At 36.1% G+C, this 27,920-nt stretch overlaps 1 protein-coding gene across 10 annotated transcripts in view; it reads right to left on the reverse strand.

Annotated features, from left to right (window-relative positions):
- The window catches only part of Lrp1b (low density lipoprotein-related protein 1B), a 2,058,309-nt gene that overhangs the window by 753,602 nt on the left and 1,276,787 nt on the right, over positions 1–27,920 (reverse strand). For all 10 annotated transcript variants that reach the window (XR_374143.4, XR_374144.4, XM_006498463.4 and 7 more), the window contains exon 21: positions 26,943–27,125. Coding sequence is in view for 8 of the 10 variants with exons in the window: in XM_006498463.4 (XP_006498526.1) it covers positions 26,943–27,125 (183 nt within the window). In the remaining 2 variants the exon portion in view is untranslated. The remainder of the gene's footprint in view (positions 1–26,942; positions 27,126–27,920) is intronic.

Here is a 27,920-nt window from a genome sequence, read left to right on the forward strand (position 1 = left end):
TTCCCACACTTTTGGGACCTTTCATGGGTATTTTGCTGCTTTTGTCTTTTGGCCCCTGGGCCTTTAGAAAATTATCCAGTTTTGTTAAGTAACAGATTGAAGCTGCTTTAAGTAAGCCGGTTACAGTCCACTACCATCAGCTGGATATCCAGGACTCAGCCAAAAAGATCCTCCTCCCAACGAGGCAGAAACAAGGACTCGTCTCCAATTTTCCACCCTTGCTGCTAATGCAGAGTCCCCTTGGTTCCTCAGGCTTTGGAGACAATAGGGGCGAAGAAGGGTGACCTCCAGCTCCTACTATAGCTTAAGAGTCACAAATTGTGGTGTTACAATTGGCATAATTCTTGTAGAGGCCTTACTGAGTCTGAGGTTGACAATTCTCCTATGGGAACTGCACAGAACTCAGAAATGTGCATACTGGTTCGTGATAAATACGAATCCGGTATGGGCCCAGCATGGGTGCAAACTAAGTATTGCAGGGGAACATCCAAATAGACCGTTTCTGAGTTCCCTGAGAGACAAACCCAGTTTGGATGGAGGTTGGGATCTAGTTTCAATTACAAGTAAAGAATTTTTCTAAGGCTCTGCCTCCCCTCCCCAAAAGATACCAAGAGCCACAAGTGTGGGTCTGTGACAGCACCCAAGGGAGGAATCGGGTCAATGTCCCCCCAGCCATGGTAATGCCCGCTCATCTAAGGATGAGAAGATTATTTGATCACCTCAGTTAAGTGTGGCCTTATTAAATTTAATTCAGAAGGGGGATCATTTATTTTCACAGTCCGACATTTGGGCAAACACTGTTAATTATGACCTAAGCTGAAATTTAGGCAAATGCTTTATTTTGGGGGAAGTAGTATTTTATTTGTATATGTAAAGTAAACCCCTCAACACTTGTTACCTACATATCTAGAAATGATCATGACATGAAAGTTGCTTTATGAAAGAATATCAGTCCTGGATAACCAATGTAATTTTAAGGACAAAACAAAACAAAACAAAACCTCCCTGGGGCTGGAAAGATGGGTCAATGGTTAAGAGGGCTGACTGCTCTTCCAGAGGTCCTGAGTTCAATTCCTAACAACCACATGGTGGCTTACAACCATCTGTAATGGGATCTGATGCCCTCTCCTGGTGCATCTGAAAACAGCGACTGTGTATGCATACACATAAAATAAACAAAAACCCAAAATCAAAAAACTCCTTGAATAATCAATGCAAAAGTTCTGACATTGGAGGTATTAGTCCATACACATAAAAACACTTGATTTTTTAACAAAGATGCAAAAATCAGGCAAACAAAAACACATGGCAAAAATGCTTGAAATAACTGTTGTTAGGAATATTTGCTATCTGCATGTAGAGGAATGAAAGTTGACCAATCTCTCTCACCCTATATTCAAATTGATTTATAATACACAAAAACTTCAAGGTTATATAAGAACCTAAAATGTAGAGAAAAATATAGTTGGAAATACAATTTAGGCTTTAAGTTCAGGCTATAATAGGACTCTAGTCATTCAGGGAGAAGGACCACTAATTGACCAGTCAATTACGAAACTGAAACACATTTGTATTGTAAAGGAAACTGCTAGTCAATTGAAAAGGCATCCTAGAGAATAGGAAAACAAAACTAAAACCATATATTATATGCCTAACAGTGGATTAGTGTCTATAAGATACAAATACCTGAAAACTTAAAGTAAAAATACAACCGAATTTTAAAAAAATTGGGCGATGGAACTGGATGGAGAGTTTTTAAAATAAAATACAAAATGTCTAAAAAACATTAAAACACTATTTATCATTGTTAGCCATCAAGGAAAAATGAATTAAAACTTCTTTGAGATTACATTAGATCCCAATCAGAATGACTAAGATTAAGAAAATTAATTAAGCAAATATTACTCATGATATGAGGTTTCCTCATGTACTGTTGGTGAGAGTGTAAACTGATTCAATCTCTTAGAAATCAGTGTAGGGATTTTTCAAAACAAAAGAAAAACAAAAACAAAACATCTAGAGATAGATGTATCATAAGACATAACTGTACTGTACCTGGACATTGCCCTAACAGAAGTTATTTCCTATTACACAGATACATGGTCATCCATACTCATAGGTACTCTATTCATATCTATAGCTGGATGTTTGATAGAACCCAAAGTTACATCAACTAATAAATAGATATTGAAAATGTACCTACATTCAATGTAATTTTATCAATTGTACAGGAAAAGAAATTATGAAATTATTAGATAGACCCGAAAACACACTGACTGAGGTATCCCAGGTTGAAAAGTATAAGTGCTATCTATCTCCATATATTTACTCTTCCTGGGGATAATGATCTTCCTAGATACCATAGGTGTCAAGTGGATGAGGGCTCCCATCATGTCTGTAGATGTGTATCACAGATTGACTATATTGTTTTTGATTTCCCACCAGAACTGGATATTCAGACATTATTGCTAAATACATCAGGCATTAGTCACAAGGCTTGGATAAATCAAGTTGGTTCTGACCACAAAGCTTTCTCCTTATTAACTAACTTGAGTAGTATCAGAAGGTATTATATGCTCCACTAGAAAAAAAAATCAACAGTTTATTTACCTATAAACCCTGTGAACTATAATAATGACTGGTTTGGAAGGAAAGAATGTATATCTACGTGGGCAGCAATGACATGAATGTTATCAGTATAGTCAACTGTTTTGTGCTTGAACTTAAGGTTCATGGCACAGGTGGAAATACATTTCTGTTGCTGGACAACTAACCAAAATCCCATGGTTAGAAGCTCATAGATTCTATGGATTAACCTATTTTTTTAAAAAAATTTTGCTAAATAACACCAATGTGGCCTGCAAATTTATAACTGTGTAACTATTGTTAGGTATAGATCACCAAGCTAATTAATTAGAGAATTTCCTTTATGTGCAGTGTTGGTGATTAATGGACAAATGGTCAATGGTCCAAGAACAATTGATTTTGGAGTGTTCTGCCAAAACAGCTTTATCACTCCTACCCCTAGGCTTAGTGACCAGTCAGAGAGAATAGAAAGAATGATTACTAGGGAGTGGGGCAAGGCAGAGCTAAAATGAAACAGTGTCTTCTGGATATGACAGGAAGACTGCATTTAGGAAATCAGAGTAGCTACTGTTGCTTGGAAAAGGCTTGAACATGGAAGAGTAATACAGACAAGAGGGAAGGAGGAAGATCTCAACAGTTTTCCCTCTGAGAAGCTGTTGGCAGTTGCTACTTTATATTTTATTTTATGTTATTTAAATTTTCCATCTCCTTTCCTCCTCTTCTCTGAGTTTTTCTCCTCAAACTCTGGTCTCTTCCCATCCATGTCCCATCCCTTTCTCTTCAGAAAATGGAGGCCTCCCATGGATATTGACTAACCTTGGTATATCAAGTTGAAGTAACACTAGGTATATATTCTCCTATTAAAGCTAGATAAGGTAGCCCAGTATGAGGATAAGGTCCCAAAGAAAGATAACAGAGCCAAAGATAGTTCCTCCTCCAACTGTTAGGAGCCCGACATGAAAACTAAGCTACACATCTGTGTAAATATGTGTAAAGGGCCTAGGTCTGTCCTATGCATGTTCTCCATTTGGTGGTTCAGTCTCTGTGAGCTCCTAAGGGCCCAGGTTAGTTGATTCTGTAGGTTTTTGGTGGTGTCCTTGATCCCTCTGTCTTCTATAGTCCTTCATACCCTCTTCCACAGGATCCCCAAAACTCTGTGTAATAGATGGCTGTTGGTGCCTGCATCTGTTTCCCTTAGCTACTAGATTAAGCCTTTCTGATGATGGGGTACGCTAGGCTCCTGTTTAGCAGAATATCATTGACAGTGTCTGGATGGATTCAACAGTTGCTATTTTATGGGGGATGGAGACTCCATTTCCTCTAATTGTATGCTTTCTTTAAGGTTAAACATGATCCAATGGACGGACTCCTACATATAAGCTCAAGAGAAACACAACCTAAATTTATTGGGTCATTAAAACAAAATTGCACAGGAAGTTTGGATAGGGTGGGAAAATGGGGGTTGATTTGGTGGTAGCTAGGGGAAAGAGGGGTTGAGTTTGGTTAAAGTACAGTATATGAAAATCTCAGAGTTAATATAAATAACACATTAACGAAGAATGATATGTTGATAATTTTAATACACATCATAGAACATGTAAAAATGTTTTCTTTTTACTGATTTACAAACAAAAATGGCTGCTGGCCATAATGTTTTCAAAGTCAACATGTAGAGTACACACTGGGCCATGGATGTTGTTGCCTGTCAAATCTTGTTTTGTTGCAGTTCTTGGTGGTGATATTTTTCACTGCAAATTATTTCTTATTTATACATTATTATTATTATTATTATTATTATTATTATATTTATAGGTAATTATCATTTCTGGAGTATATATTGTTGGTAAGTAATAAAAATTTTACAATGTATCCAGAAACACTTAGTAGTCTGATTTAAAAGACTATCATTCATACAATAAGGGTCAAAATAAACATTTGAAATGAAAATATTATGTCAAATATTTTTAAAATACACTTAATTAAAAATTATCAAACTTATTTGTAAAATTTAATAATGGTCTTCACTTGTTACTCAAATGAAAACCACTTAATCAGTACTGAAATGACTAAAGTATTCTAGATGATTTTAAACATATATTACTGAAAAAAATGTTTAAACTAAGAACTGACTGCTATTTCAATAATAGATTTGTTTTAGATGAAGACAAATTATAAACTTAACGACAGGCATAAAATGTGTTCTATAAGTCCCAGCTAAGGTACATAAAATTTAGGAGGAATCAACAATAATAGAAATGAATATATCAACTGCAATAACTCGAAAACAGAGTTTAAAATTACTCAAAACTAAAAAAATAAGGTTGTAAGAAATTAAGAATCGGGAGTAACTGGGACCAGTGGGACTCAGGGACGCAGGAACCCTGTCCGACCAGACCAGTGGCACTGGTTCCGGTTCCTTCCTGTTTGGGATGATGCCCTCATGAGCAGAACATGGGCACAAATTCAACAGTCAGTCCTACAACACCCAGAGGAAGTTCTACTCCCAGGTGCTCTAACATGCCCAGGATCATAGGACCAGAGGTACCCTAAGCAAACCTTTGGCGCGAACTCCGAAGCCAGTCCCACAACACCCAAAAGAAGCTCTACTCCTAAGCACTGTAACATGCCCTGGATCACAGGTAACAGGATCCCAGGATCCCAGGAGCTTGGTGACACCAGGGTCTCAGAGTTCCAGAGGCAGCTTGATGCCCAGCAGCTCTGACACACCCAGGATCTCAGGATCACAGGACCGGAGAATCACAGGATCACAGAGACATCTAAACTCTTGAGGAGTTCTGACACACCCAGGATCACAGGAAGGACAGGCTCCAATCAGATATAGCGAGAGTAGGTAGCACTAGAGATAATCAGATGGCAGGAGGCAAGCATAAGAACATAAGCAACAGAAACCAAAGTTACTTGGGATCATCAGAACCCAGATCTCCCACCATTGCAAGTCCCAGATACAGCATCACACCTGAAAAGCAAGAATCAGATCTAAAATTATTTTGTATGATGATGGAACACCCTCATACATGCAGGGGGAGGGGGATGGGATAGGGGGTTTCTGGGAGGGGGAAAAAACAGGAAGGTAACATTAAATGTAGATATTTTTGAAATTAGTGTAATAATATCAATAATCTAATACATGTACAACATTTAAATAAAATAATATAGGATGTTTAAAAGCTCTTTTATTTAAAATATAAACTTAAATGTCAGTTTGATGCCATTTCGTCTCTATTAGTTAAGTCAAGATCAAAATAATGGACAAAGAGACAAATTTGACAAGGGTTTAAGAATCACCTCAAATATTGTACATTTGAGAAACTTCCTTGGAAAATGTTTAAAACTGAGCAAACACAAAATACATCAGCTATAAAACAAGCAATCTAGATTTGAAAGTATTGCATGCAGTGATATATATCAGTGTTTTGCATGTTATGGAAAGACTGTCAGAAATGTAAATTCCCATCCCAAGAAAGTAACAAGGATTGCAGTGCAATAGACTGCAATAGTGATTTTAGTGACAAGGAATGAGCACAGGGTACTAAGAAAGAATCTTAGAAGACACCAGTTTTAAAAAGTGTTTTAAAAAGTAGAGGTGGGCTTTCTTGCACACTAAAAGGATTTATGTATATATTAATATGCATGAGTTCATTTCCATAAGTGCATTAGTATATGTATACATATGCTTTGCTGTCCTCAAGAGTCTCATTTCAGAGACTTCTACAGATCCACAGTTGACCAATTTGCATGTCTTTTATACTAAATAGTGTATCTTTTCCTGTAACATGCCCATATCACTGAATTAGTTATGAAACCCAAATTTAATACATTGTAAGTGTTAAATAAATATTTGTGGATATTACTTGGGGTATAGTAACATGAAAATACATATTCAGTAGATATGTTGTACAGACATAATTTTCTTTCAAATACTTTAGTCAGTAGTCAGTTTATTCTATGGATCTCAAAACCCACAGCTTCAGAGGAAAATCTTTCTAGAAGACTGGACAGGTGAAGCTGATTGCCCCTGTGGGAAAAAAAAAATGAGGCTCTGACAACACAGGGCAGAAAGGAGATAGACTTTGAAAAATAATTCTATGGTGTACAGCCTTCCTCTCACATATATCTATATAACCTTTCCAAAATATTGTGGGTTGGTTTCAAAAACGATGAAGATGAGATGCATGTGCACCTGCCACAAAGTCCAGCAAACTGGACAGTCTATTATACAGCCTGTGTATCCAGACACTCTGTGAGGTATTCTTTCACAGAGGCCATAGAAAACAAAACATAAAATCCCTTGGCCTTGTCACCTTCAGCAAGGAATTTATAATCCAATTCATAAAGCAAGATTGATGCACAATGCAAAATTGTTGCACAATGCACAAGTTTTCTTTGAAATATGTCATACTCTACTTAAGGAATAAATTGTATGGAGTCATCTGAAAATTTAAGACCATATCTTGGAGTCCAAGAATGAGATAGGTCCACCTTTGAGTTGGTTAACCAAGGTAATTTTTTCTTTGTTCCCTGGCACCACCAATGCATCATGACATTCTAACCATAGGCTCCAGAACAGCATTATAAAAATCATATCTGCAAATCACTATTGATCTTTCACAGTCAAAATTACAGTGAATCTGTGTGCCATCACTAATGGAAAGTTGACCTCATAAGGTAAAGAAATCATATTCACATGATTGCCTCCAAATCATCAGAAATATAATTAACATCAGGATAGAACTTGATAAAACTTCTAAATTAAACAAAACAAAAGAAACAAAAAAGCATTCCTTTTATATTTTAGGGAAGGTTTGAAACTTAATTGCTCCTTCATATCCTGTGTGTTTGATTTTAATTCTAACCAACATATAGATGAAGTGGAACTTACTATTTTAAGTTTCAAACATTTTGAACTCACACTCACTATTTAAATAAATTTAGCAAATAACATCAGTAAATACTTTTAAAGAAGGTTGACTTTATTGAATTTGGATCAAGATGGATTATAACATCTTGAATTCATGTGCATAAAGTCTTGAATAGCCAGGTACTTTGGGTCTATGTAGGACTATGCTGCCACCTGTACATAGAAAACACTAGGGCATGCTCCATGTTGGTATTATCAAAAGAAACATAAATTACTGGTGGTCAGATGTGCTAGAGAAATTATTAGTAGCTATGCAAAACTTAGTAAGTACTTAGTACTATAAAACAGTCCCCAATATTCCTAAATTCTTACCTCTTCTTTAAAAACCAAAGTTTGAAAATGTTAAAGCAAGACTCAAACAAATAGAAGCTTGCTGTTTACAATTTTTTTCTTAGAATAGGCTGAAAGTAGGAGAGGATGGTAGTTGCTAAATTGATTTTTGTATATTTTCTGATTTATTTACATTGTTTTTTTTTTCAATCTGAAACTGTTCTACAAGGTTTTTATTATGGTTAGTGTACATTTTTGCTTGCAGTCAAGACAATTAAAATGATCTCATAGCAACAACAAAACTGAAGAACAACAAACCAGCCTAGTGGAACAAAGACATCTAGTACAATCACACACTGTCACATGCATACTCAAGCAGCAGAAATATCTGTACAATACAATACACATCCCACACTAAATACCATTATAAAATCAATAGATTAGGAACAATTGCATGCTTTTCTGCATATACAATATGTGCTACTGTTTTGACATAATCAAATATCTCTTCTTGATATTTTCTTCTCTATTAAATGATTTTTGAGGGTCTTTTTTTAAATGAGGGCTCCCAATATTTTTATGAAAATTTGGACTGCACCAATGAATGAGTCTCTGTGTCTATACACAGTTCTTGTCCCTTTTCTTTGGCCCTTTTTCTTTTTCAGTTGCTTTGTCATATCCCAATTAGTTTTTTTTCCTGCTTTATTTTATTATTATTCCTAAGATGCTTCTTTATTTTCAAAGGAGAGACAGAAAGGGTATGGATTTGGATGGGAACGGAGGGACAAGAACTGAGAGTAGAGGAAGTGGGATTGTAATCAGAATATATATTCAATGAAGATAATTCTAATTTCAGTAAAAGAAAAAAATCAGCAAAAGACAAAGAATTTTTATGACCTAATTCTCTAACATTTATCTTTTTTCATTTTTGTAAGTTTTGTAAGTTTGGTTCTGTGTTTTTAGCTCTGTCTGGTCTACTCATTGTTTATATAATACTAGCCATAAGCTCATGGAAATCAGCTCTCTCTGCCTACTAAGAGTTAGTATTAAAGGTTGGTGACATGACATGTTACTAGAATTTTGCTAAAAGGTAATATGTGTTATTAAAGAAACATTGTCTTCTAATACAGATCACAACTAATATTAAGAATATGAAGGCTGGCAAGATGGCTCAGAAAGTAAAGATGCTTGCTCATAAGTCTAAAAACATAAGTTAAATTACTGGGACCAGAGATAGTGGAAAGGGAAAATAGTTTCCTGTCTTATGAACTGCACACAGGCATCCTGTAGTATATGAATGTATGTGTGAAAACATAACATGAATTAAGATACTTCAGTATTAAAAAGAATATGAACATGTGACTGGAGAGATGCTCAAGGAGAAATAAACATTTGCTGTACATGTGTGAGGTTCTGAGTTTGCCTCTGTAAAGCCTAAGTAAAAGGCAAGTGGGAGCATCTGTGTCCCAGGTTTCCCATAGGGAGAAGGTAATCAGACAAAGGAAAATACCCGGAAGCTAATGCCCAGATTGTGTGGAAAGCACAACAACAACAAACAACAACAACAAAACTCGTCTCAAACAAAGTGCAAGGCAAGAACGGACAGATACTCATGTTTGCCATCTAACCTTCACAAGAATGCATATAGATATACTCTCCTCCCACACACAAGGAAAATGAGCGTGAAGGGAATAGAATATTTGAGGCATCCCAATGGATTAAGTAATATATCTATAAGAATGCTATTATGATTTTTACATGAGAGAATGCTGCTTCTACATACATTTTGGTTGTTCTGCCGGTTCTGAGATTCACTTTCATTTAGAAAATATTTAGCATACATTACATGCTTAGCTATCTAATGAAGAGGGTGGGGAGGTGAGAACTATAAACTGTTGATGAAATACTGATGTTCCAATATTGAGCGTAGAAAAAGTAGTAGCCATTTAACCATCACAGATAGCTGTGAAATTTCAAGTATATAGAAAAAATTTTCTAGTTGAACACTGAATAGTTTTATATTATAAATACACTTTTATTTTATGCTAAACCTTATTTTCTTAATATATTAATATGTACTATAACCAAAAACCATGTATACTGAATTTTATACATGATTAGCAGGTATGACTACAAGTATATCCTGTTTTGTCAATATTTGTTTAATCTAACTCAGAAAGTGGATTGCTACTCTTCTTTCTAAATGCATTAAGTAAGAGGAAGATGGTACCCATTAAAAAAATTAGCAATTAGACACTGTGGGGTTGTAGATTATGAAATATCAATTACTAGTTGAAGTTATGTTTTCTAAACTTTAGGCAATATTTTTTCTGCAGCATTCAGACAATATCATTGGTTATTATTTGCTAATAATTCCATTCTTAGTTTTGAATACACTGAAGCATGCAGATGTGAGGAGCAACTAAGGCATCACTAAAGTACCAAGTGAGAGACTGTGCAAACTTAACTACAAAACATAATACTCTAGGAAGGGAGGATTGGGTGATGGACACAATGCAGAGACATCAGTAAGATTGGAAGATGGATATGATTACAGTAAGTATAAAAGATATGCTCTGCTTTACATGAGTATCAAGGGATGAGGGTGTCCCCAGCAGTAAGGAGAAAGGAGTCTTTAGATGAAAATGTGCTGTTGAACAAACTACTAAAAATGGCAGTTCCAAGTAAGGCTAGACTTCAGGATAGAACTTTACAAGCCAGTCACCTGAACAAGCAGAATTATATGTAATGCTTAACCCAGATTATATATTTAATAGATATTTAAAAATTAAAACAAAAAAAGGAAAACCAGACAAAAACAAGGAAAAAAATAAACAACTAGAGGTCTTAGGTGGTAACTTTGGACAAGGTAAGGGAAAACACATGGAAGAGACTTGGCCTATAGTCAAGCCCTACAGTGAAAGTCCAAGCTGTAATAAGGACAGACAGTAGAAGCTCGGGCCAGGCTGGCTTTCAGCCATTTCCATTTGGTATTTTTAAACATGATATTTGTATTGAGTGTTTAGGAGTTTCACATCATGCTCCTTGATCACCTCCATTCCCCAGTCCTTCCATGTGTGCTCGCCAGCCTTGTGAACCCACCAAAATAAATAATGAGAAACAAAACTTAAAAGAAAAGAGAGAGGAAGAAATAGAGCAAGTCCTGCATATTCACTGAAAAATGACCAAACTCTCAGTGGTCTACCTCTTTTTTTTTTTTTTTTTTTTTTTTTTTTGAAATTTTAAAAATTACTTTTATTTTTTTTTCCATTTTTTATTAGGTATTTCACTCATTTACATTTGCAATGCTATACCAAAAGTCCCCCATAGCCACCCACCCCCTCTCCCCTACCCACCCACTCCCCTTTTATGGCCCTGGCATTCCCCTGTACTGGGGCATATAAAGTTTGCGTGTCCAATGGGCCTCTCTTTCCAGTGATGGCCGACTAGGCCATCTTTTGATGCATATGCAGCTAGAGTCAAGAGCTCCGGGGTACTGGTTAGTTCATAATGTTGTTCCACCTATAGGGTTGCAGATCCCTTTAGCTTCTTTGGTACTTTCTCTAGCTCCTTCATTGGGGGCCATGTGATCCATCCAATAGCCGACTGTGAGCATCCACTTCTATGTTTGCTAGGCCCAGGCATACTCTGACAAGAGACAGCTATATCAGGGTCCTTTCAGCATAATCTTGCTAGTGTATGCAATGGTGTCAGCATTTGGAAGCTGATTATGGGATGGATCCCTGCATATGGCAGTCACTAGATGGTCCATCCTTTCGTCACAGCTCCAAATTTTGTCTCTGTAACTCCTTCTATGGGTGTTTTGTTCCCTATTAATAATCAGGGAAATACAAATCAAAACAACCCTGAGATTACACCTCACACCAGTCAGAATGGCTAAGATCAAAACCTACGGATAATAGGAGTGGATGAGAATGAAGATTTTCAACTCAAAGGACCAGCAAACATCTTCAACAAAATTATTGAAGAAAACTTCCCAAATCTAAAGAAAGAGATGCCCATGAACATACAAGAAGCCTACAGAACTCCAAATAGACTGGACCAGAAAAGAAATTCCTCCCGACACATAATAATCAGAACACCAAATGCACTAAATAAAGATAGAATACTAAAAGCAGTAAGGGAAAAAGGTCAAGTAACATATAAAGGCAAGCCTATCAGAATTACACCAGATTTTTCACCAGAGACTATGAAAGCCAGAAGAGCCTGGACAGATGTTATACAGACACTAAGAGAACACAAATGCCAGCCCAGGCTACTATACCCAGCCAAACTCTCAATTACCATAGATGGAGAAACCAAAGTATTCCACGACAAAACTAAATTCACCCATTATCTCTCCACGAATCCAGCCCTTCAAAGGATAATAACAGAAAAAAACCAATACAAGGACGGGAACCACGCCCTAGAAAAAACAAGAAGATAATCCCTCAACAAACCTAAAAGAAGACAGCCACAAGAACAGAATGCCAACTTTAACAACAAAAATAACAGGAAGCAACAATTACCTTTCCTTAATATCTCTTAATATCAATGGACTCAATTCCCCAATAAAAAGACATAGACTAACAGACTGGCTACACAAACAGGACCCAACATTCTGCTGCTTACAGGAAACCCATCTCAGGGAAAAAGACAGACACTACCTCAGAGTGAAAGGCTGGAAAACAATTTTCCAAGCAAATGGTCTGAAGAAACAGGCTGGAGTAGCCATTCTAATATTGGATAAAATCGACTTCCAACCCAAAGTTATCAAAAAAGACAAGGAGGGACACTTCATACTCATCAAAGGTAAAATCCTCCAAGAGGAACTCTCAATTCTGAATATCTACGCTCCAAATGCAAGGGCAGCCACATTCATTAAAGACACTTTAGTAAAGCTCAAAGCACACATTGCACCTCACACAATAATAGTGGGAGACCTCAACACACCACTTTCATCAATGGACAGATCGTGGAAACAGAAACAAAACAGGGACACAGTGAAACTAACAGAAGTTATGAAACAAATGGACCTGAAAGATATCTACAGAATATTTAATCCTAAAACAAAAGGATATACCTTCTTCTCAGCACCTCATGGGACCTTCTCCAAAATTGACCATATAATTGGTCACAAAATAGGCCTCAACAGATACAAAAATATTGAAATTGTCCCATGTATCCTATCAGACCACCATGGCCTAAGACTGATCTTCAATAACAACATTAAGAATGGAAAGCCAACATTCACGTGGAAACTGAACAACACTCTTCTCAATGATACCTTGGTCAAGGAAGGAATAAAGAAAGAAATTAAAGACTTTTTAGAGTTTAATGAAAATGAAGCCACAACGTACCCAAACCTTTGGGACACAATGAAAGCATTTCTAAGAGGGAAACTCATAGCTCTGAGTACCTCCAAGAAGAAACGGGAGAGAACACATACTAGCAGCTTGACAACACATCTAAAAGCTCTAGAAAAAAAGGAAGCAAATTCACCCAAGAGGAGTAGACGGCAGGAAATAATCAAACTCAGGGGTGAAATTAACCAAGTGGAAACAAGAAGAACTATTCAAAGAATTAACCAAACGAGGAGTTGGTTCTTTGAGAAAATCAACAAGATAGATAAGCCCTTAGCTAGACTCACTAGAGGGCAAAGGGACAAAATCCTAATCAACAAAATCAGAAATGAAAAGGGAGACATAACAACAGATCCTGAAGAAATCCAAAACACCATCAGATCCTTCTACAAAAGCTTATACTCAACAAAACTGGAAAACCTGGACGAAATGGACAAATTTCTGGACAGATACCAGGTACCAAAGTTGAATCAGGATCAAGTTGACCTTCTAAACAGTCCCATATCCCCTAAAGAAATAGAAGCAGTTATTAATAGTCTCCTAGCCAAAAAAAGCCCAGGACCAGATGGGTTTAGTGCAGAGTTCTATCAGACCTTCAAAGAAGATCTAATTCCAGTTCTGCACAAACTATTTCACAAGATAGAAGTAGAAGGTACTCTACCCAACTCATTTTATGAAGCCACTATTACTTTGATACCTAAACCACAGAAAGATCCAACAAAGATAGAGAACTTCAGACCAATTTCTCTTATGAATATCGATGCAAAAATCCTTAATAAAATTCTCGCTAACCGAATCCAAGAACACATTAAAGAAATCATCCATCCTGACCAAGTAGGTTTTATTCCAGGGATGCAGGGATGGTTTAATATACGAAAATCCATCAATGTAATCCATTATATAAACAAACTCAAAGACAAAAACCACATGATCATCTCGTTAGATGCAGAAAAAGCATTTGACAAGTTCCAACACCCATTCATGATAAAACTTTTGGAAAGATCAGGAATTCAAGGCCCATACCTAAACATAATAAAAGCAATCTACAGCAAACCAGTAGCCAACATCAAAGTAAATGGAGAGAAGCTGGAAGCAATCCCACTAAAATCAGGGACTAGACAAGGTTGCCCACTTTCTCCCTACCTTTTCAACATAGTACTTGAAGTATTAGCCAGAGCAATTCGACAACAAAAGGAGATCAAGGGGATACAAATTGGAAAAGAGGAAGTCAAAATATCACTTTTTGCAGATGATATGATAGTATATATAAGTGACCCTAAAAATTCCACCAGAGAACTCCTAAACCTGATAAACAGCTTTGGTGAAGTAGCTGGATATAAAATTAACTCAAACAAGTCAATGGCCTTTCTCTACACAAAGAATAAACAGGCTGAGAAAGAAATTAGTGGTCTACCTCTTAAGTGGACTGAGTTGTTTCCTTGCTGTACCTCTGCCTCAAGCCATGATTTGTGGAGAACTCAGCTTTCGCATCACATTTTTTAAGAGTTCTCTTCAATTACTTCCTGTTTTGAGCTGATACTTTTTGGGGGTAGGAGTTGTCATTTCTCAACCATGTGCATCCTTCTCAACTGTGTATAAAAGTATCATCATTGTTCTTTACCACTAGTTGGAGCACACAGACTATAGGCACCCACATAGTTTCTTGAAACAGCACAGAAAATGGATATGGCCCCTGGTGCTGTAGGACCACAGACCTAGGCGGGGCCCTCAGAGGCAGCCCATACAATAGACATCAATAGCTATGGATTCAAGAGGCAGCACAGGTCACGCACTTCATTATGGTCCCTTGGGGCAGTAGAGCCCACAGACTTCAACATGGCTTCAAGTTGCAGCCCAGAACACAGACATCCACATGTTTTGGTGGCAACTCAGGCCATGAATTTTGACACATACCCTGGCTATAGAGCTACAGTAGGACCTTGGACCCAGTCATAGCTCTCAGTGGCAGCACAGACCAGAACATCAGCATGGCCTCAGGTTTTCATTGCCTCTATTTGATATGTCAGGAGACTGGAGCAAATGCTTGCCTAAATCATCTGACCTTACTGCATTACTGAAGTGAAAGACAGAGCATTATAAACTAAAAATTGCTTCCAGTAACTCAAAGAGAAATTATCATGTATGGTAGAATGCAAGGCATGAAAGGATACATAAAACACAAGACATCTAGACACATTATACAAGGTAATGTGGAAGACAGAGAAAAGTAACGTGAGTAAATTTTCTTTGTTGGGCATTGCATATCAAGGGGAAGACAATTCATGTGGGGAAAGAAAATAAAGAGCAAGAAATGAAAATGATAAAATCTCCTATACACATTGTATGACAGAATCACACTGTAAAGACCCTTAAAACAAAGGAAAACAAAACAAAAACAAAACAAAATATAACAAAATGGAGGGATAAGGTTAACCTTAGAAAGAATAAACACACAACTAAAGTTGCAATTTTTACAGAAATAAATCAGCAGAAGATATATAATACTGATGAGAAAAAGTGAACAAAGTGTTTCATTAGTTTGTGACACTTAGATGGTGAAAAGCTCACCATGATGTGAGAAATAAATGGAAGCATTCTACTGGCTAATTACAGAATAGGAGGATCATTATAGGTCTAAAGCTCCAGATTAAATTCATGTTTCATATTGTATTTGTTGATCTAATACCAAGACAGAAAACAGTTCAAAGTCACACAAGGCTCTGTGATTCACAGAAACCCACAGAGAATTGTTGAGCCAAAAGCAGAATACTAGATACAGTGAGCCCTGAGCTCAGCAGCTGATGTGGACATATCCTTCTGCAAAGGATAACTTTATACATAATTTGTCCTGACTTTGAGACCTGACAGGCAGTGTATGTTGTGTATTTTAATGAAATCTAATGTGAACGCATATGGCTTAGCATCAATTTATAGCAATTGCTGGAAAGACAGTATCAAAATATGATACTTTGAAAAATGACACCTACATTCTGCTTTTTCCATTGCTCTCTTTTCCTCTAAATAGAGTAAGACATTTTTTTTTTAGTTTGAAATCTTCAAGAAATGATCTTCATTATAAAAATAATGTTTAGATTTTTCTTCCCTAAAACTACTGTGCCAATTGTAATATCCTTCACCATTCTCAACCGGTAGTCACAATGAAGATATTGAACAGTCACAAGTTCGTTTGCTACTATAATGGGGGCTACATTGTTTTGTCCCCAGATTAATCGAAGTTAACTGACTATTTCTTATAAATTCATAAAGCCCATGAACAAATTTTAATAAATATTTGTTTCAATTTTATTGACGATTTCAAAAACTAGAAACATTGATGTATTTATCAGTAGATGAGTAAATTTAAAAAATCATTTCTCAATGCAAAAAGAGTAGAATAAGTGAGAATAAGAATAGAATAAGGAAGAAATGAAGCAAATATAAAAACCACATCACTGTATGACTACATACATGTGACATTCTGGAAAAGGAGGGACAATAATAAGATCAACAGGTTCCTGGCAGAAGTGGAAGTTAAGCATGGGCAGGCTGATGAACGGAGGATTCTGAATGATAATGTGAATGCATATAATAATGTACTATTTCTAGTACCATCAATGTGCAATCCCAAGACACAGTGCTGCTGAGACACATGGCCTTGGTATGGTTGACTCACTGTTACATGTTCACTAATTGTAATGCATGCACTATTCTGTTACAGGATATGCAGGATACGGAGAGTGAAGGAAGCTAGGCAGGGGAAGGTAGCAGAGGGGATGTATGGACTCCATAATGTAATTCCAAACTTGCTGCTGTAAAAAAAAAAATAAATAAATAAAAAATAACAAGAAACAAAACAACAAAACTTATATCTAACACCAACTTATATCTAAATTCATTATAGAAGTTTTCTGGGTAGTTTTCCCTCTTAATTATGAAACTTTAGGGCACCTACAGTGATTTATTGAAAGATTGGAAGTAGTTTAGTTTCAAAATACATTATACTAGCTACTTTTCTCAATGCTGAGACCAAAACACATGAAAGCACAACTTAACGGGAGTGATTATGTATATTATGCTTAGACATTATGCTTAGGCTTGGAGATTTCAGTCTTAATGTAGTCCATAGGAACATTGATACATGTTCCATATTGATGCAGAGTATCCAGTCATGTGACCTCCTCTGAAAAGTGGACAGGAAGCTGAGAGGGAGGATACCTCTGTTACCTGGTATTTCCTCTTCTTCATTATTCCATCCTCCTTCCCTCTCCAGTTTACAGGGTGGTGTTTCTACCTTCTCTCTGGATCCTTTTCAGCTACATACTTCATTAATCCTTAGAATAATGGCTAAACACACACACACATCCTACATAGAAGTATGCATTAGTAACTAATCTCTTCAGACATTCTTAATGAAGTTGATCAAGATTAACTATCACATGCAGGTTTCTAAAAGCATTTGATGCTAATGTCTACCTTAATGTTATATCCAAGGACTATTTCATCTAAAGTTTCCCTTTTTTAAAAAATTAAAAGATATCTTTGAAACATATGGTCAATTTGTTTTCATGAATTTGCCAAAGGGCATACAGATCTTTACAAATGTAATGCCATAGGCTTATCAAAAGTATTATTCACTATAAAATAAAATAAAATAAAATACATGTATTTGTTTATATAATTGTTCAAATACATAAATGTTTATTTATATGATAAATTTGTGGAGGTGAAATTGTGGATAAATTAAAAATCACATCTAAATCCTCACTATTATACTCACATGTGCATATATGTAGACATACACACACACACACACACACACACACACACACACACACACACATCTGTATTGATGCTAACAGTAATCGACACCCAAATGATGCTAAATGATATGCAATCACCTTAAAATTTGCATTGTGTTTTTCTAATTAAGAGTGTTATGAAATGGATATTTCTTATTTCTGAAAATTTCATAGTGGTGAGAGGACAAACCTACTCTATTCTATCTTGGGATGGGCCTCCATGTTAAAAGCAAAAGAGCCTGAGAATTTGACCTACAGCTGAACCCACGCTGCACCTAAGTACCAGGAAGAACTCCACAGCTTATCCTTGGCCCACATCTGAGAATTACTCCCTAGCTTCTAGCTACAGTTAGTCAAAGAATAGTCTAGTTGTTTCAGATGTACTTTCAGACCACTTGTGATTTTAAATGATCTTGCCTCAGAACACCCAACTTCCAGCTTAAAATAATCATAAAATTAGATGTTTGCCAGGATAGAGACCCTGTCACTTGCTCCTATTTCATATAAAACCTTGTCCTCCGTCTTGCAGGTCTGTGATGGATAAGCTCAGTCTCTAGTTTGTAATAAAGAGACTCTAATGCAATTATATCAGAGTCAGCTCCTTGGTGGTCTTTTTAGGATTCATGAAGGTTTTCTAGCACAACAGTGAAATCCTAGTCTTTAGTGTGTTTTAATGCTTGGCCACAGGAAGGGGCACTACCTGGACACGTGGCATTATTGCAGGAAGTATGGTTTTGTTGGAGAAATGCATCACTGTGTCTGTGGCCTTTGAGGGCTCCCATGCTCAGACTCATCCCAGTGTGGAATCAGAACCTCCTCCTGACTGTCTAAGGAATTCAGTCCCCTCCTAGCTGCCTCGGGGTCAAGATGTAAAACTCTTGGCTTCTTCAACACCATGTCTACCTGCCTGCCTCCATAATGATACTGGAATGAACCTCTGAAATAGTAAGCCAGGCCCAATTAAATGTTGTCTTTATAAGAGTTGTGTTGGTCATGATGTCTCTTCAGCAATGAAATCCAAATGAAGATAGGTACCCAGTTTATTGTAATTAATTATAGTGTTCTGAACAAATCGAGACAGTCTCATTCTTCACATTTCTTTTGCCAATCAGTTTGCTTGTCATGTGTCTGTGTATATGTTTCTGTGTTGGCTGTGTGTTTGTGTGAATGTGTGAGTGTGTGTGTGTGTGTGTGTGTTTGTGTGAATGTGTGTGTGTGTGTTTATGTGAATGTGTGAGTGTGTGTGTGTGTGTGTGTAAAACTACAAGCATATGTTGATACTGGATTTTATTTCAAAATATAGAGTTTTCCTTACAAGTTTCTGGCTTCAAGTGGTAGGACTGGCTTCAGTCACAACTTCATGTTAAATAGACCCCTAAGTTCTAAGACTTTGCTCCCTTTTTCCCATATGCAACCCGATCAATCATCTAGCTTGCATTACTGCCTCACGGAATACTTTTCTGTACATAATTTTACAGTTTTTTTTTTTGTTTGTTTTAAATAAACTCTTCAAATCAGGAATGCTGAGTTAATTTTAGATTGTTTTCTCAACTGGGGAGAATTTTTTTTTATCTATAATAAAAATTGTCTATAATCCTGACACCATTTCATGATTAAAATTTTTTTTGGTCTGTTTTCAATCTCAAGGCTGATCATCCACATCACGGGGACATGCATTTTCTCTTGTCATCCAATTTGATAGAATTAGTATTATTTACAGGTCTGGGTTTGAGACACCAGAGGTGACAGGGCTCGGATTTTGGTCCTTTGAAATGCTCTGAATCATTGATGGTTATATTGTATTTTAGTTCAGCTTTTCTCTCACATTACTCTTAATAAGTATTAATACCTCTTTATAGGTATATATTTAAATGCTAACTGATAATAATTAGTGTAAAAGAGAGGCCATTATAATAAACAAATATAAATTTAATACCTTAATAATATTTATATGTTCAAACTAGAATTTGAGAAATCTTTGAAGATAAGCATGAACTATGAATTGAAGAGTTTGAATATGTTTTTGGTGTCTTTTAGAGTGTAAAATGAATAATTGAAGTAAGTGAATAGAAAATTTGAAAGAACAATAATTGGATCAGTGTTTATATATGTAATTTATTTTAGTGTCACTAATGTTCAAAATGGTTTATATAGTCAACATTAATGTGAAGCTGTGTGTAATGGCTTCCTAATTCTAATGCATGGCATTCTGTTGCTTCTAAGGGAGAGATTATATTTTAGGCACATGATGAATAAATTGCCACTTTCTCCACTGCTTTTTCAAATGAAGGTATTAGTCTTTTTCACAACCCTGTTTTTACACTTTCAATTTTGAAGCCCTTGGACAAATTAGCTATAAACATATTTAATATAAACATCTTAAAGATATAATCCAAATCTTAGAAAAGTGTCCTTAAGAATTCAGCTTTTTGATAATTGCTAGTAATCGTCCTTATACTTGAGTGTTTTAATTCAATTATATTTATAAGAAGCTTTTTAAAAGTACTTATTGCAGACCAACATTGACCTCTACACTGGAGCATCAGGCACATGGGGCATAAAACATTCTATTACATTTTCCTATCCATCTCATTTATTATTTATCTTTTATATGTGTTCATATAGTTTAAAATCACTTTTTACTGACTTTCTAGTTTAAATGGACACTGAGAGTTACCACCTTTAAAATACATCATGGTGGTGGTGGTGTGTGTGTGTGTGTGTGCATGTGTGTGTGTGTCTGTGTGTGTGTCTGTGTGTGTGTGTGTGTGTGTGTGCATGTGTGTGTCTCTGTGTGTGTGTGCGCGTGTGCGTGTGCGTGTGTGTGTGAAACTTAAATAACACACTCAATTATCTCAAACTTGGGTTCTTCTTCATCCCTTTATGTCTGGCTTTGACACATTTCCCACTGTCTTATTTACATGCACATGAAAGACTTCTATGGCCATATTTCAACCATAATATAACTTTGAATTATACTAATTGATCTGAGTTTAAAAATTGGTTCTGTAGCACAAGAATTAATTCACTGAATAAAATTTTTTAAGGAGGCCTAAATTTATATATTTGACAAAAGTCATCTATGAATTTATGAATACTAACAAAAAATTTCTGAACAACGAAGTATGGATGCTACAGTCCTACTGACAAAGGGAAACAAAGTAATCTTGGGAATAGAAGGAGAGAGGGATCTGGGAGGGAGAGAAGAGGAGGAGGAGAAAATGGGGGCCAGTTCAGATATGGGAGGAGATGGGGCAGAAATACAGAGGGTCAAAAATTTGAAAGTAGGTGTGTAGCAGTGGCGGAGGGGAAACTGGGGTAGCCACTGGAAAGTTCCAGATGCCAGGGACCCAAGCGGTTCCCAGGACCTAACATTAGCTGAAATACTCAACAAAGGGGAGATATCGAGTGAATAGAGTAGAGACCATATCTAGTGGATAGACTTGGCCCCTGCTTAAGGGATGAGGCTACCCACCCACCTCAAACATACTAATCCAGAATTCCTCTGGTCAAAAGGAAATGCAGGGATAAAGAGTGGAGTAGAGACTGAAGGAAAAGCCATTCAGAGACTGCCCCACCGAGGGATCCATCCAATCTGCAGACACCAAACCCAGACACTATTGCTGATGCCAAGAAGAGCTTGTTGACAGGAGCCTGGTATAGCTGTCCCCTGAGAGGCTCTGCTGGACCCTGACCAATACAGATGCGAATGCATACAGCCAAACTTCGGACTGATCCTGGGGACCCCAACGGAGGAGTTACAGCAAGGACTGAAGGAGCTGAAGGGGTTTGAAACCCCAGAGGAAGAACAACAATATCAACCAACCAGACCATTCAAAGCTCCCGGGGACTAAACCACCAACCAAAGAGTACACATGGAGGGACCTATGGCTCCAGTAGCAGAGGATTGCCTTATCGGGCATCACTGGAAGTGGAGTTCCCTCAGACTTGTGGAAGTTCAATGACCCAGGGTGGGGGAATGCTAGGGTGCTGAGGCAGGAGTGGGTGAGCAGGTGGGGGAGCACCCTCCTAAAGACAGTGGGAGAGCAAGGGGATAGGAGTTTGTGGAGGGAAAACTGGGAGTGGAGATAATATTTGAAACATAAATAAATAAAATAACCAAAAAATGAAAAATAAAATAAAAAATACTGTGAAACAGTTATAAAGAGTCACAAGATTGTGACAAATATTGTTGGAGCCTAATCCCTGGGCTTTGTCTTTCTTGCACATTTTAGGTATCTACCCAAACTTGTCAGCCAGCCTGATTATAACTTGACAGCACAACATGAAGACTACAGGCTTTTTCTGGGATACAGTGCAGTTCCAGTCTGCAGTTACAATGTCATATCAGGCACATACAGAGTCAATAGAAAATGTCTATATGCCCAGATCTCATTTCAAAAATATAATCAATATGAAAATTCAAGTGTATATGTATGTGTGTGTATGTATGTATTATGTATGTGTGTATGTATGTATATGTGTATGTATATATAAATGTCTTCCAATAAGAACTGCCTAGATGTTCAGGACCCAGAGTTTAAAATAAAATCATAAACTCAAATAATTCAAGGAATTTAAAGAAGACACAATAAACAGTTCAGCTCAATGATCTAATTAGAATAGATAATAGAATAGAATTAGATAATAAATGCCAACACATTGGTCAAAACAACCAAAAATACAAATGAATGAAATAAAAGCAGCAATTCAGAATTTTAAAGCTCAATTAACTAAAGAGAAATATTGAAGAAGACTCAAGAAGAAATAAAGATGGAATTGAAAAAAATCAATAACTGTATTAGAAAACTGTAAAAAGTAGTCAGGTACAAGAGAGAATATCTAGGCTCAAAGATAAAATAGAGGAGGAATTAGACCACCTAAGCAAGTAATATTGAAAAATTAAAACACATAAAAGGAATGTATAAGAACTGAGGGACACTATGAAAAGATGACATCTTCAAATTATAATCATAGAAGGATCATGGGTCAACAGCATAAATTCTTCACTAAGATTATATAAGAAAACTTCCACAAACTAAGGAAAAACAAACTCATACAAATATATTAAGTTTATAGAATATAAATGGACAAGAGCACAAAGGAAATTTCCTACAGCATATCACAGCCAAAACAGCAACGATACAGAATAAAGAAAAAGTAATGGCAGACACAAAAATATAAATCATATATAAAGGAAAACCCATCAGAATGACACCTGTTTTCTTGATAAAAATTTTACATGTCAGAAGAGCCAAGAGACAGATAGTTCAAGTTCCAAAAAACTATAGAGACCAATCTTAATCACACACACAAACACACACACACACACACACACACACACACACACACACACAAACACACACTCATCCACATACCAGACATGTAGATCAATGGAATAAAATAAAAGAGCCAAAGTAGACTGCACATAGCTACAGCCATTTGATATATTTGAAAAATATGCCAAAAATTTACACTGGATGAAAGCCACAATCTTCATCAAACTACAGGATATCTGTCTGTAGATGAATGCAGGTATACCTATCTTTATAACTTTGCAAAATATTAAATCTAAATGTATCAAAGACCACAATGTAAAATCTGAAATGCTGAAACCTCCTAGAAGAACACAAAAGAAATACCCTATAAAATACTAGTATGTATAAAGGAACTTTATAAATAAGATTAATTTCTTCAGTAATTGAAAAATGGAACATCATAAAATTAAAATATTTTATACAAAAAAGAAACAATCAATTGCATGTAGACAAAGGCCACAGAGTGGGACAGAATCTTTGCTATATAAATATATATATATATATATATATATATATATATATATATATATATATATATCACTCAAAAATAATTAAGAAAGCACATGGCCCAATTAAAATGTATGCTACAGATCTGAAGCAAAAGTTTTCAAAAGGGGACATAAAAATGACAATAAAATTTCTTTAAAAGTATACAATATCCTGAGCAACTAGAGAAATGCAATTAAAAATAACCTTTGATTTGATCTCACTCCAATTACAGTGGATAAGAACAAGAAAACAACTCACAAAAAGACACTGGCAAGGACTTGGGGGAAAATGTTGCATTCACTTATTATTGATGGACTTACAAATTGGTGCAGCCTCTATAAAAAAACAGTGCCTAGAAGAATCAAACAGCTGAAAGTAAATCTACCATATATCCCAGATTACCCCCTTCTTGGCTTATTCCCAAAGGCTTCCAGAGAGTCTTCAATTGGCACATCCTGACAGTTCTACTCAAACAGACAAATGGATGATGAACATCTGATACATGCACAATGGAATACTACTTAACTATAAAATAAAATTGAGCTCATGTAATTTTTCAAGTAAATGGGTAAAACTAGAAAGTATTTTACTGAGCTAAAGCAGTTCAAGAAAGACAAACTCTACATGTTCTTTTTTATTGTGATTCCTTGCTCTGAACTTTTAAATGTGAGTACATAACCTGCAGTGTTAGAGGAAAGTAGGAAAGGGAAAGGGAACCATGGAGGCCAGGGGTAACAGGTCTCCAGAGCTATGAATGAAGACATGGAAGAACTAGGGGAGGAGATATCATGGAGAGATGAAGTGGAACTCTGTAAATAGAACAAACAGGAACAGTCATATCAGCCATCTTTACTGAAAATAACAATATGACTTATGACTCTCAAAACAATTATATTCAAGTGATAAACACTTTTAGCAGGAACTAAGCAATGACAAAGAAATTTAGAAAACTAGATATAAAGAAACATGTGTGATCTGCCCCTTCCTCCAGTGGAATTTATGTTCTGGGTGAATTTTATCTACAGAACTGCTGAGTGTAGGTTGGTGCTTTTTTCTCTGACCATGAGATTCTCCTACAGATTCTAGACACAAATACACCAATTTCAGGTTTCAATTCTGCTCTTCAGGCTTTGGGATTTTTGGCAAACTAAACATATTCATTTATTCCATGAGTGCCAGAAGCCATCAAGGAGAACCTAAAACCTAGCAGGTGATCTTCTTGAGATGGTTCTGCTATGGACTGTACAGTTTATGATGGATTTATTTACTTCTGCAGTCAATGTGTGGGAGAATTCCATTTTAGGAAAGATTCCAGCTATTAATATGCTTTTCCTGTTATTATTAAGTATATATAACAATTGTTAGGTATTAGCCCACCCTTTTGAGCAGATTTTTGAAGAACAATGAAGATATACTGACTTGTAGTGATGCTACATAAACAAATGGGTGACTTCTTAATTATTAATGATGATTCTTTTAGAGTTACTAAATTATATTAGTCTAATTATTATTATTAATTATTAAGCTCTTTTATAAAAGGACCTCTAATAAGTCCTTGCTGATAATCAGAACTGCAATGAGAACTTTGCAAGATTTCAAGTGTCATGAGGTAATTGCTTCTGAGACAGCGATTGGGCATCTGCAACTTAGAACACATTCCCAGAGGTTGTAAAACCATTAACCAAAGGATATAAAAAAGAAACTAACGTTTTACTATAGGTTCATGGACAGAAGATAAAATATTGACTGGATTTATTGATACAAAACTTCACTATCACAAAAGTTATGTTTTTTAACACTCCATGACCTATAGAACTGGAGACAAATGAAGTATGTTTAACCATATAATCGCTCTTAACGGATAAGCATGTAAACATTCTCTGTTGTAAACTTCTTATTCAATTTGTGTTTGAACTACTAGTGAACTTTTCATAAAAAAGCAATGCTCAGAAAAACCATGTGATCTATTCTCCTAGAAAGGGCAGAAAAGACTAGGAAGATCACATTGGATGACATAACCTTGGAGAGAAAACATTGGGAGTAATTCATTGGAAGTAAGGCATTGTGAGCAAGGGCATTGTTACATCAGAGCAGGAGGAAAGAGCAAGATTACAAGGGGAATGCAGAGTGGAGTAACTTAGAAATTGTAAGGCAAGTTAAAATATGAAGAGAGCAATGTGCAAAATTTAGAGGGAACGAGCAAAGAAGAAGCTGCAGAGAGAACAGAACTCGTAGGCAGGCTTGCTCTTACTATGGGGCAGAACAGGTCTTTGCTTAATAGCAAGGCAGGCTTAGTCTTGCTAAAGAGAACAAAGATTTCCTCTTACAAACTTGGGTTTATTTCATTTAGGAATAAAAGGGTAAAAGCCTTTTCTTTCTCTATGTGATAAAAATTTGAGCTTGCTTGAATGAGTTCTTTCTGCACTGGTGCTTGGTCATTTGCTCTATATACATATGTAAGTATGGATGTGTGTGTGTGTGTGTGTGTGTGTGTGTGTGTGTGTTAAGTATGTAATTATGAGATAGCATGTAAATTGGACCCAAATGTTGAGAATGAAGATTTATGAATGTCTATGCATGAACCTGTATATGAATTTATGTGTGTTTAATCCATATTTGCTTGCGTAAAAGTTTTTTTCCCCCTTTCTGTGAGCATGATTCTCTTCCTGGTTCAATAGACATTTACTGCTCCAACCTTCCCCCTAGCCTGAGAGGCATCTGGACAAAAGGGAAAAATCCCTAGCAATATATCCTTTACTTAATCCCCTGCGGTTTTATGATGAGGTGCTAAATGCCAGAGACTGCAGTTTCCTGGTCCCAAAGGAAAGCCAGCAGGTCAGCTACAGTAGCAAAGTGACTTGAACTTAAAAACGTTTTAAACAGTAACAGTGAATATCTTGTAATATAGTCTTACCACTTTGATGCTCTTCCCTCTCTGCTGCCTCAAGAGGAACAAGCAAGAAAGAAGAGCAGCTGGGGCTGGCCCCACACAGGAGTTCATAAGGAAAAAAATTGATAGGATGGTGCCCCATCCATAACGGTTCTCACTGATGCTTTACTACTACTATATCCAAAAATGTTAGAATATTTACCACAAACTCAGGATGCTTTTCAGTGATGAGCTATAGATGGTGCCTGAGCCAGAGGATTCTGCCTCCAGGATGTACACCGGGCTCACCTGTACTCCTGCAGGAAAACTTGGTTTTGTGGTCACACAGTCGAATGGTACCATTGCAGCCCTTCTCATCACTGCCATCCTCACAGTCTTTCTCTCCATCACAGCGCCACAGATCAGGGATGCAGTTTCCATCAGGACGGCACTGAAATTCATTCCCGATGCAACCAGCAGGAGAACGAGCTTCTTCATTACAAATGGGGAAGGACAAAAAGGAGGAGAAAATTTGTTATTTTTTTCTGACATTTTTATAAAATTTAATCTATTTGGGTTATAGTATTGTGCTAGAGAAATTATATATTTTACTGCACATGTAACATTTGTATATAAAATTAATAAATTAAAACATGAATAGTTAAAAGAAAATAATGTTTACTGTCTTTTCCAGATTTCCCGAAGTTTTATATCAAGTACTAAAGAGAATGTGAGAATTGTCTTAATTAGTACCTTCAGGTACTGTCTTTGAAGCTCTTTTCCTAAGACATGTAAACAACATTTCCTAATAAGACTTTGCTTGATTTTTGACATTTCTTAAATAATTTCTTTCAAATTACCCAGAAGCAAGTAGCTAAAAAATAATGAGCACTTTATGAATAAGAAAACCTTTGGAAAACAGTAACTGAGAATTTGAAAGCAAAGAAACACATACTATCAGGAAAAAGTCTTAAATACAAGATTTCAATTCTAAAATCAATGCAGAAATTGGTACGTATTATTAATAAAGTATTATATGCTTTAATGCTACTAATAAGCAGTAATGTGTATAATACTCAGATACACTACTATCTAGATCTTGATAAAATTTAGGATATATTAGCCACCACTAAGAGTTAGGGGATATAAACATTGAGCATATTATACTCTATTAAGTAAACAATATAAGTATAATGAATTTTTAAAGTTTCAAAATAGCTAATATCATAAATATCATATTAACCAACATTTCCCAGTACTGTTCTAAAATAAATATTAATATAAGTT

Source organism: Mus musculus, chromosome 2 (genome assembly GCF_000001635.26).
Source record: "Mus musculus strain C57BL/6J chromosome 2, GRCm38.p6 C57BL/6J".
In the NCBI taxonomy this organism is placed as follows: Eukaryota; Metazoa; Chordata; class Mammalia; order Rodentia; family Muridae; genus Mus; species Mus musculus.